At 44.6% G+C, this 12,228-nt stretch overlaps 1 protein-coding gene across 1 annotated transcript in view; it reads left to right on the top strand.

The window, feature by feature from the left end:
- Window positions 1-12,228, top strand: part of MAD1L1 (mitotic arrest deficient 1 like 1) — a 366,287-nt gene that overhangs the window by 270,955 nt on the left and 83,104 nt on the right. Inside the window, exon 17 of the mRNA XM_054081023.1 lies at window positions 2,137-2,327. Within this exon, the coding sequence (XP_053936998.1) occupies window positions 2,137-2,327 (191 nt within the window). The remainder of the gene's footprint in view (window positions 1-2,136; window positions 2,328-12,228) is intronic.

A 12,228-nucleotide genomic window follows, 5' to 3' on the forward strand; every position in this document is an offset into this window, starting at 1 on the left:
GCTGCATTTATTAGGGAAAAAAAATATCGCTGTCGGACATGTGTGATATATTAAAGGCAGTGCTGTCTCTGGCAGTGGCAAAATGTTATTTACCACTGCAGTGTGGTCACTGAGTTTTTACTTTCATATATAGGATTTTGTCCTTAACAGTTGCATAGCTGAATGAAGACTGTGAGAATATTGAGGTCAGAGCTGCCAATTAACCTCCTGGTTTCAGAGGCTGATTACTTGATTAGTCAAAGATGAGAGCCAGCTGAGATGATGGGGAAAAGGTTGTAACAATCCATGGAAGGGTTGAGTTAATCATGAAGTGCTGAGTTTTGTAGGAATGGGAAGGTGGATGGTCGAGAAAGACACAGACTTTTCAAGCTTATGAGCAAGGGCAGTGATGAGCCCAACCCCTTTGGGCTTGTAAGCAGGGTTTGGATACTGTGCTTACCTCGCATCCCCCAGCATTTGGGGGGGGTTCCCTGTATAGCAATGTTTTAATGAACAAGACTGGCTTGCTTCCCTGATGAAGTGAGATACAGCTGGGGAGAAGACCCAGATTAAAGGAAATACTTTGCTTGTACATTATCTCTACAAGCCATTCGGGCAGGTAGAGCTGAATTAAGCAAAGGTAAGGAGTTGGCCAGTGTTCACTCTTCCTGGCTGGATGCTCTCATTCAGAAGTAAAGGGACATGTAGTTCTCTTTAACCATTAAAGAGTTCCTGTCCTTGCCTGGGAATTAAGCTGAATTGGATTAAGGCCAAAGTACTTCTGAGCAGGGGCATCCTCAGTGGCATTTAATGCACTTTAACTTAACATGTTGAATTATCTCCTGTCCCACTCAGTGTTGCCTAACTAAAGCGGTACGAGGATGAGAGGAGACTCGCTTTCTCCTGGTGCACTTGTAGCTGCTCAGAGGTGAACCTCAGGCAAGCCCATGGCCTCATAGTTACCATTCTACGTGCTTCCTGTGCTGTGCTTGGGAGGAAACGCTTTTTGACAAATATGTAAGCAAAAGCTTCTCCAACTCACTTGGAAAACAACAATACTTTAGCATGGGCTGTGTAAGCCCAGCCGAAATCCTTCCTTCGTAGTCAAGCTGTCACTTTGCACTGAAGTTTCTGCTGCACTAGTGCTGGCCCCTCAACTAGCTAAAATAAAGATATATATGGCCTACATGTGCTGCAATTATGTCTCTGAGAGCACAGACAAAAGCCCTAAACCTCAGAATGACTAAGAGGTATCTGAGTGAGGAAGTCTATTTGTTTGCTGTTAGAGAGAGTCAGTTTTTTTCCTAACCCTGGGCTGCAGTGTTGATAAAACAGGCTGACTTGGGAGACATCTCTAGTGTATATTAAAGTAAAGCCAATCTCTGTAATTAATGGGGGGATAAATTGAGGCTTAATTACTCGGAAGGCACCTTGGGTGAAAGATTCATGGTAATTGTTGTGTATCCTCTTGAAGGATTCACAGTGCTGGCAGCTCCCTTTGTAGCAATAAAACACAGGGTGAGTGGCAGGCAGTCCCACAGGACCTCTCTTCTAGGGACTAGTCCAGTTAAGGTAGCAAACGCAAAGAGGCAGTGGCACTCTTCAGGCTTTTTATCACAATAAAAGCCCCTTCCCAAATCTTAAGGGATTCCTAAGCAGTGTGTCATTTTGAGATCAAAGCACTTGCAGTCAAGTCGAGAGTACATGGGAAGATATTTCCCTTATAGGCAGCTTCCTCCTCATGCAACCATACAGAGGCATATTTTTTGCCATTTTTCCACTTTCTTGCTTCCTGTAGCCTAACACCCTTCTCTGGGGTTCCGTGGAAAAAATCGGATGTGTGCATGTGGGGAAATGGATGTTGTGGTTTCGAATTTTGTGGTATGTTGTTAAAAGGCTGGTTGAGCAGAAGAAAAATCCATTCCACCGAGACGCATCTGTTTTCCTTACTCCTCATTTTATCATCTTATGATTGGGACGGGGGGGCAGGAGGAAAGGAATCCGGCTTGCCTATTTCTTTACTTTGCCTGCTTAATTCACTTTTTAAAAATGTAATTAACCTTTTCAATTCACTTAGTTTGGCTAACGCTGTAAATAAGGCACAAAGACTCTGTGCTGAAGGCATATTAGAAAGTACCTGTTTTCTTCCCTACCTAGAGCTGAAGAAGCAAGTGGAAAGTGCAGAACTCAAAAACCAGCGTCTGAAAGAAGTTTTCCAGACCAAGATTCAGGAGTTTCGCAAGGTGTGCTACACACTAACAGGATACCAGATCGACATCACGACTGAGAACCAGTATCGACTCACCTCCATTTATGCTGAGCACCAAGGGGATTGCCTGGTTTTTAAGGTAGGTTTGCGCACCCTTCGCTGTACTTGCTTCTTTAGGTTCTTGGTTTTCAGCATGCCGGAATGTATTCACTCTTTCCCAGTGATTAGACTGGAAAATCACTGCCCCCGTGCTGTGCGACAGTTTTCCTTACAAGGGAAGTAAAGATCCTTTTGTTCTTTTAAAAAATTACCTTAGAAGGTTTGGCATCTGGTCTCCCACTTATATATCAAAGTCAGGAGTGAAAAGAAGAGACTATATATGCGTAATACCTAAGGAATCTGGCCTTGCATTTCACCTTTTTAAATCATTGGTTATATATGCCGCGGCAATAAAACCTTACGTAACCATCAAGGTTTCATCCTTGCTTCACTATGAGATATACATCCTTACCGTCTTTGCTATCCTCTGGCTTGTCTGCATGGCATCATCTTGTCTTTATGTAAATCGGAATAGCTTTTGAGCAGCAACTCATCCTTGTGTGTGTGAAGTGCCATTTATGCGAACAGCACAGATGAGTAGCAATAATAGTTTGTCTTCTGCTAGTCTGATACCTTTATTGGTCTAGCTGGGTGGTCTGAGGTTGGGTTCTGGCTTGATGGGTGCTGTTTTTCTTCTGCATTGCCTTCCAGCTAGCACAGTTGGGCTGATGCTTTAGAGACACGGCGGTGTGACATTAGAGTTGTCAAGCTGTTAAGTTCCACTTTGCGTTGGTTCAAGTGTCAGCAGCCTAAGCTTACAGGTCAGTGGGAGAACTTTTTCCTCCTCGGTGGCAAACACAACTGACATGTAAAATCATACCTGCCTCCTACTGATCCCCCTGGGGTGAGTCTCATTCACGAGAAGGATGGGGGGTTTTGGAGGTGTTCAGGGCAAGGAGGGACCTCTATACGCAGGACCGAGAGAAGTTCTGTTTCTGCAGACCTGCTGCTGCGTGTGGATTGCTGCAGTGTTGTTTCTTTACACAAGAGGACAAATGTTTTCCTGTTTTGCAACTTCAGAGCCTCAGAAAAGAAACAAATTGCCAAATGAAGCAAGTGAGTATAAGTTTTAGACATCTAGGATCCTTAGTGGAACTAGGAAGATATTCCCAAAACAGTTGTGCTGCTTGGCCTTATGAGGTTTCTGGACTAACTGAGACAAATGGCAGCAGAAAAGGAAGTTCGGTGTCCGGGGGGAGAACTCTATTGGTTTTGAGGTGCTGTCCTCGAATCCTGGAAACAGTTCTCTATTGAGATGGTGCAGTGCTGTTAGCTCTAAGACCTCCAGAGGCCTGTGCTCACACCTGTAGTGTGAAATGTTTGGTGTGTGAAACCAGCAGACTCCTGAAGAGTCTGTTGGATGCCATTCCCAGACAGTACAGCTCACAGTTCTTTCTGCATTGTAGGAGAGATGGTGTACTCGGAGAAAATTGAGAAAACATGAGAAAATTCCATCCTGGCCACATGAACAAGAGCCAACTGGCTTCTCAGAGCTTTTCCTTCAGTAGGATCAAATTCTCCTTCCATGTCAGGGCAATAGAAATAATGTACAAGCAAGAGAATGAGTAACCAATAATGGATTCCTCTCTCTCTAAACATTCTTCCTACTTTTTCTTCTTCACTCAAGTCTTCGTTCCCAGGTATGTCCAGATGATAGTGGCAAGTGTCACCAGGTAGAGTTTCAAGGTCTCGCATATCCCAAAGCCAAGAGTGGGCTGCTTATTGATTCGTGGAATTCTTCAGCCTCTCTTGCCTCACTCACCTCTCTAGTGGAGGAGATTTGCTAATTAGAGCCTGAACAACAAAATCTTACACTTTCTCCCTGTTTAGTAAATCATGACAATTCTCACCATCTGCAGCTTAGAATAGCGCTTGAATATAAACAACAAATTATTTCCTTGCTGAGTCCAGGCAGCTGGTTGGTTCTCGTGTATGTACCAAGGCTTGAATCCTGACTACGGCTTCCAGCAAGGTTGTGTGTTTATGCTGTGGAATTTCTCAGCCATGGCAGAGTGTGGGTGTTTGTGTGCATTTCGTTAACCCAAAGAGGTCACAAAGCAGGAAATGCTATTTGTATTTATTCCATTCAAGCGATTTATGGAATAGGGTTCATATAATTAAACCGGAGAAGTCCCCTGGCACTTTACAAGCTTCTGTAGCTTGCCTGTAAACTTTAGGGTATATTTCAGTAGCACTGCTGGTGGCATTTAATTTTCTGTGAGGCTTCGATAGCAGGGATGTGATAGGAGCTACTATAATGGAACCCCTTCAAAGCTAAATGAAGATGAAAGATGTGCTTGGTATTCCTGACCAAGGTATGCTGTTACCGTAGTAGAGCTTATTATCTACAGGCTGTATGCGTCCAGCCAATTTGCATTAATTGGAATTATAGCTTCAATGAAAGGGTTAATCACAATGTCATGCTGCGAATGTAAATGACTGCATCTGTAAATGAGCACTGAATTCCAATGAAAACATATCAGTATTTGTTGGTGATAGGTATTGATGCAACAGATGAGCTCATCAACTTGAAGGATGTTCCAGTGATTTTCAGACCCTCTGTGTGTGAGCGCGTAGGCAGCAAAGCGCATCTCAGACTTCACAGCTCGCTCTCGCTTGTTTGCTCTTTTTTTATTCTTTTAATTAAATGCTGTGGAAAGTGGTGTTACGGATTCCTCACCAGGAGTTTAGTTTCTAATGATTTTTTTGTGGGATGTAATGCATTATAGTTATTGGGGCACTTGACAGTTTCATATTCTGTTACCGTGGCTGGTACATTAGATTTGTTAGGGCACGACACAGACTTTGCCTTCTGCATAATGCTTGGCTGGTGTGTCTGGGCCAGACCACCCGCGAGAGATCCATGAACTGCATTGACTCCCTTTATAACAACCTATTACATATATCTTTTAAAACAAACATTGCTGAGGAGCCTCAAAATCAGCTTAGCCAACTTAGCAGTGGCAAACCAGGATGTCATTGCTTGGCTGTGTGTACATCACGCTGTTTACCTTTGTCTCTGGGTGGATCCTGAATGAGAGTAAGGAAATGAGGTCTTTAGGAAGGCAATGACAATTGTTTCAGACAAAGTCTTTTAGTAAACAGAAAGACTGGTCAAATTTGAAGAGGAGATGATTTGGAGACACTTGTGCAAATGAACAAACAGTGTAGAGAAATTAAATCATGGGCTTTTTTCTTTCTGTGTGCCTGGAGAGACAGACTCAGCCAAGGTATTTGAAGCCAATCAATTTAAAATGAAAAGAATGGAAAATGTGTTGTTTTGTAGACCCTGTAGCTTCAAGCTGCTCCTGAGAGCAGGAGCTCAGCGCTCAGTAGGTTTTCTAAAATGTTGAGATACCTTTGTGGACACACAATACCTAGTTTACATTAAATGCTTACATTTAACTTAAGTATGGACACACAGAGCACTCTGCTTTCAGGTGTAAAGGCAACCTCTAATACACACGTTAGGAAGACAATATCTGCGTATGTTGCTTATTTTCTGGGTTGTGCCTACATATGGTTTGCTGCTGGCAACGTTCAACTGTCGTGGCATGAATGGAGTGTTGGTCGCTATTCTTGGTAGGATCCTGGACTGAAAAGGCAATCGATGTGATCCTAGGTAAGAGCTACATCAAATGTGGTGTTTGCAACCTTTTTGGTTTCAGATCCCTCTACTTTCTCAGAAGGAGTGCTCAGATTTTGTAGTAATTCATGTACAAATTACGTGGGTCTGAGTTGGATGGTAAGGAAGTTAAAACAGACAAACACTTCCCAGTGCTGCAGCAGCGTTTTGTGTCTGAGCTCATAAATACTCTTGGCCAAAAGGCTGCCTTTAGACAGGTATTTTTATATCCTCAGAGCTCAGTCTTGCAGAGTACAGAATTCCGTCTGCTTCGAGGTCTTGGCTGTGTTGTTATTTTCTGTCAAATTTATCAAATGGAAACCCAAACACCAGTGGCAGTTGGAAGAGCATTCCCAAGATGGTAGACTGGATGCTTTGAAAGAGAATACCTAAGGCAGCAGACAGCAAACAAACCCAGAAACATCATGATACTGCTTGAGAATGTTGCGAGCTACAGGGCTGGCACTTCTTGCTGCAGAATAAAACCTTTATTGGTGTCCTGTTGGATTGGTAATATGGTAATAAAATCAACAGCGTTTCTGCAACCTGTTAAATTAACAGCCAGTGCGTCACAGTGTCTTGGATGCATGCCTCTTTTTAAGGAGTTACAGAAAGAGTTGGTTTGCAGATCCATGAGGGGAACGGTCACTCTCAAACCTCGAGGCAGTCTGAAAAGTGGGCACTTGCTTCTGATGTGGTTCACCGTGGGCGCAGAGGCGGAACGTAGCAAGGTGAAAGGGACAAAGGCTTTGTACGGCAAAAGGGTGCAGTGGAAGGACAGATACCACTGTTACCTTCCCAGTCGCCCTTTGTTTGCCTCATCGCTTGTGTATCCTGTCATCCTGTTGCCGTTGTACTGACGAGGCGTTCAAAATGCAGTAGAGCAGCTATGTGGACAAGAAGTAATAGTTTAGTTCTCTTTTCTTGAGGAGGGAAATGAGACTGGATTGAATAAGGCAGACCTCAGAGGCTCTTCCTCAAACATAAAATTATGCTGAGAAACTGCTGGCTGAAGGGGGGGAGACAAAACTCGTGCTTAAACGTGCGGAGAGAGTCCAGTCTGCTGAGATTCCAGCGTAGTCTTAGCATCAGGTTGGTCAGGGCACCAGTGAACAATGTACGGCTCAAAATGAGCAGAATGGTTTCTCCAGGGCTTACTTTTACTCACCTGAGTGCTCTTGTTTCATCTCGAATCCAACAGCACTGTTGGGAGCTCTGGATCTGAGTCTACACACTTGGCATACCTGCAGTTTCGGTTATTTTCTCCTTGAACCCAGCGGAGTACCTCTGAGGAGCATGTTCTAGCTGTTTGTTTCTTTTTACATCTCTATCTTCTCCTCTCTCCTCCTCCTCAGCGTTGATGAGTCTCGAGAGGAGAGAGAAATCACAATTTTGATGGAGTGCTATTCTTCCAGCAGCCGTCTCGCACTCTTGCACACACAATCAAAAATAACAATGGGGCTCATCGGTGGAGCAGGCCAGGCAGCAAGAGATTGATTAGAGATTGTAGGCCTCTGTTAACTCCTCATTCTTGTTAATTACAAGTTATTTTATTTTTATATTTTGTTTTCAATTTTCCCGTGTGGTTGCTAGAGAGTTGATTTCTTCTCAGCTCTGGGAGCGCCTGCTGTCGCTGGGCGAGCATGATGCCTTTCTGCGAGATGATTGCACTGGGATTCCTGGAAGGGTCAGCAAGACCCATCTTGGGTTGCATTAATCAGCAGCTCTAAAATAGGAGCTATTGAGCCATCTATGGCGTTACAGCATTGAATCTTGTATTTAAACTTCCTACGCATCCTTTTCTTTCAGGTGTTGTAGCAGCTTGTTTTATGTTAGGAACTAACTTTAATTCTTTCTACTGCCTTCATCTTATTCTGCTTTTTCTCATGCTTTTTTTCTTCCCCAAACAGTTTCTCTCTTACTGCGTGAGCTTCCCTAGACAACTGCTTGTCCCCTAGGGCAGGGTAGGGTTTCTTCAAATGAAACCAGTCACCTTGAGGATAGTGAAATCGGGGAATATCTGACAAAAGGTTTTCTTTTTACCATAGCATTTCTGAGCAAAAAGATGCTGCTCCAAGACTTCGGGAGGCTGGGCTGAAGCCTTGTTTCAGCTGAGCAAACTTAATGCTCTTTCTCTGCCTCCAATTCCCATCTGTATGAGGGGGATGATGCTCCTGCCAATGTCACTAGCTGTTGTGAGGATAAAGAGACTGCTGATGGGGAACACGGAGCAGCTTTGGGCTGGGGAATATGTTTCCATGTTACCTGTTGGTCTGGCGCGATACCAGTTTCCATTGCATTGGCACCACTTCCTCCCCTTCCCTGCCACGTCTTTGAGTCTGCCAGGGTAAGCCCATCCATGCAGGTAATTAATGCCGGTGATGTTGGGGAATTATTCCAATGACTGAGTCTTTCCTGATTTGTGGGAGGATGGTACATGTGAAGCTTTCTGAAAGGTCAGAGATTTGTCTTGCTGATGGGTGCAGCAGGTAACAGCAATGAGTTCAAGTTTTCCTCTCTGTTGGAGTGACTGATGCGTTATGCTGTGAGGCAGATACACAACCCCTCACTTCAAAGAAAAAAAAAAACAAACAACAAAACAAAAACAAGGCCTCTTTTCAGGCAGAAAATGTGAGGTTGGCTTGCAGATGCCATCTGAGATTCAGGCTGTTCCTCTGCATTTCCCTGTTTGCTTCATAATCATCAACTGTTGGCCACTGAGTTGTTTTTGCAGTTTCCTTTCCATGAGCTCCATCACACCCACAGCAAGGGGGGAAGGAAACCCCAGAGAGAGCTCTGCCTCCTTCTGTCTGTGCTGCCCCTCTCTCAGCCAAAGGAGTGAGGCACTAATAAAGGGAGGGTTTGAGTTATTCCCACAAATTCTGCACCTGATGTATGTTACCATCCCTGTCAGTACTGCTGATGGCCACATCCAGACAACGGGACACAGCAGGCATCAGCCATCCCAACTGATGGACCTCAGCAGCTGTTTCCATGGTTTCTGATAGACTCAGTTGGTTCAGGTTTATGGTTTGACTCTATGATCTTAAAGGGCTTTTCCAACCTAAGTGATTCTATGATTCTGCAATAACAATAAGTAACAGAATTTCTGGAATACGCTTTTTTTTTTTTTTTTAAACAACAAGTTTGCAATTGAACTCACTCAAAAATCTCCTCTTCCTTCATGAAAATCTCTTATTTAATGGAATGGGAGAGGCAGCTTGTGCTTTCCAGGGAGAGTTACGTGCACCAACATGGAGTGAAAGCCGCTGATGAGAATCTAAACCAGAGCGTCCAGGCTGGTGTAGCAGCATATGAGGCCCTGGTGGGATACACGGGGTAGGACAGCACACGGGGTAGATCGCGGAGCTCTGTGACCCAAACCAGGCATCTGCTGACTCCATCCGTGTGGCATTGCCAGACAGCCCTGTGCCCAACAGCGAAGCTGCTGCTGTGTTACTGTGAGTTAGCAGGAGGCCGAACAGATCTCAGCTGCCTCACCTGCTACAATAAAAGCCTCACCTTCCTTTTCTCCCTCTACATTCCCAGCACCTGCGTGATGGCAGTTTGCCGAAGAAGGGTTGTTCTTGTTGCTGGCTGTGCTTGGTCTCCCTGCGGGAGGACTCGGGAGAGGATGTCTGCCTTCTCCCGCTGCTGTATTTGAACAGCTTACAAAGGACTTTGTGGGCTGACAGGACTGTGTTTACACACCATGAGACGAAGACAGTGTTAAATAACAGATAAAGCAGAGGGGACGTAAGCAAAACCCCTCCTGGAGTCTCATTCCCATCTCTACCTCTAAGCTGCTATGTGGCTTTGCTCTAGGTCACTTGACCTTCTGGTTTTCTCCATCTCTCTCACCTGGGTGCAGGGTGTTGCCATTCATGGACTTCCACGGGGGTTCAAGAGGCTTTTCACAATGTTCTGCAGTGCGGAAACTGTATGTGACTGGGTTGGGGGTGTAACCGATGCTCCAGCTTTTATTATATGTGAATGGACACAGCAAATTGTCCCTCAGGCACGCAGTGCGGCCAGCGTGGGCCGGGGGCGGCACTGCTGCTCCTTTCCTTTTCTTGTGGGTACCTGCCACCTTCAACTGTCATGAAATCTTTTTAATTTATTTTATTTATTCATTTATTTCACTGACTGGTAGTTTCAAAAGATGTTCTACTTAAAGCCTGTGTGATCAGCGCTCTTGAAGGAAAAGGCGAAGCCTTCGAGTCCGGGCGCTGGGGGAATACAAAGGCCTTGCTGCAGCACACATGAAATGGGTGTTTTGCAAAGCAGCTTTTGATGCACGCTTGTCGCTTTCCCTGGCTGCTCTGTTGCGAATTTGCAGAACACACAGAGCGGTGTCAGCAAACCACAACCCCGCTGGTTGCTTGCGTATGGTTATGTTCAAAGCTAGATCTGAAAAGGAGTAGGAATTTGCTGGAGGTTTTTATCCCTTTGTGGGGGGAAAAGTCCTGGGTTTCTGGATACCTGGCATCTCTGCTATCTTCACTGGCTGCTCCACAATCTCAATTATTTGTCTGCATTTGGATGTAAGGAGGAGAGAGGCTGTCTCTCCTGCCTTGGGTCAGTCTTGGGCACCTCTCTACTTGTGGGGGTCTGCCCAAGGTCAGTGTGTTCAGCAGTGCCAAGACTGTCATGACCTCATTTTCTGTGCCATATTGGTGCGAGAAATGAGAGCTTTAGCAATTCTTGTGGCTCTTTCCTCCACTTCTGATCCTGCATGGACATCCCTGAAGCCTCCTTTTAGCTGGCTGAGAGGACTGGCTGTTAGTGCGGAGAGCATGTAGTCAAAGCATTGCTATGGGAGTTCAAGGTGGCTTTTCTACCATTCCTTCACCTTTTCCCTGTGTGTTCCAGGAAACAACTTCGAGGAACGATGCAGCTGACAACATCTAGCAAAGCACCCACCAGCCTGTGGGTCCCTCAGATCATAGCAGCACAGCTCAGCCCGCACAAAGCCACTAGCGACAGTGAGTGGCAGTGGCTGCTTCCCTCCTTTCTTGAGTAAGCAGCATGTTGTTTGCATGCAAATATAATTAGGATTTATCTCTTGCTTTGGGAGTTATAGCTACCACCCGTGCTTGACTGGGGCAAAAGATTTTGTAATCTCCAGGGAAGAAATGTAATTAGTGAGAGAAAAGGGTGTGTGTTTGTGTATATAAAACCTTGTTCACAAATATGGAAACACGGCAAAATATTCCCATGCTGGTATGTTCTTGGGACATCTATTGTCTCCATCTGAAGAGTGGATTTGGGCTCATATAAAGGTCTTTTCCTTTATTTGTTGTGAATATAAATGCTTGTATTATACCATTATCTAGGATTTCAGACTTAAAAGGTTTCAGGCTAAATTTAGTTTGGATATCGAGGCTGTTCACCCTTTCCCACAAGGACCACCAAAGGACCACCACTGAGGGTGAGATGGGAGCCGGGATCTCACAGTCATACATTCTTCTGTCATCTTTGTATTGCTTCCACGCTTCAAAGTCTAAATGCTCAATTACTGCATGGCTCTTAACCATGAATTTAGGGCTGCATAAACCAGTTAATATGCTTCCTCTCAAACTGGCTTGCCAGTTTAAGATAAGAGCCCATATTTCAAAGCTCATTAGGCAGCTGCTTTTCATGGGATCCCAGTCTCTGCTGTGTTTGGGTGTTCCCTGAGACCTTTACTGAAACAGAGGTCTGTTATATTTTCATTTTGAGAAAGGAAAATATTTCCTTTTGTAGGAAAGCAAAAATAACAACTGCTGCGAGTGTACCTCCTGCTTTCCTCTGAGGCATCCTAACTCTGTTTGGGGGCAGTTATTGCTGGAGAGAGTTGGAAGAGCATCAAGTGTTTAGTCATGGTGTTTCTTGAAGATTTGATGCACCTTACAGTATTGGGAGGTCTTAAGCACGACGGGCCATGCTGACTCTCCAGATCATAACTTGTCCTGTCAGTGTTGCAATATGAATCTTTTAATGCAAATGTCCTTGCCCTGGTGCTGTATCTATGGAACGATGACGGAATGCAACAGTACGCTGGAAATCCTTCTGGAGAGCTTTGTTACGGCGTCTGGCTGCTGTGATTCTGGTGGAGTTCTACCCTATGCTACAGTACAACAGTTTTTGCAGCTCGGCTCTTTATGTTCTGTATGCTTAAGGAATTAATACTTAACATGGATACAGATTAATGTTAGGATTTAATAATGTATCGACTGTCTTTTCATATTCATGGAAATAGTGAAAAACCCATCCTGTTCTCACATTTGCTTCAAACAAACATGTACATGAATCATCCTTACAGCCACACACAAAA

This window comes from Cuculus canorus, chromosome 15 (assembly GCF_017976375.1).
Source record: "Cuculus canorus isolate bCucCan1 chromosome 15, bCucCan1.pri, whole genome shotgun sequence".
NCBI lineage: Eukaryota > Metazoa > Chordata > Aves > Cuculiformes > Cuculidae > Cuculus > Cuculus canorus.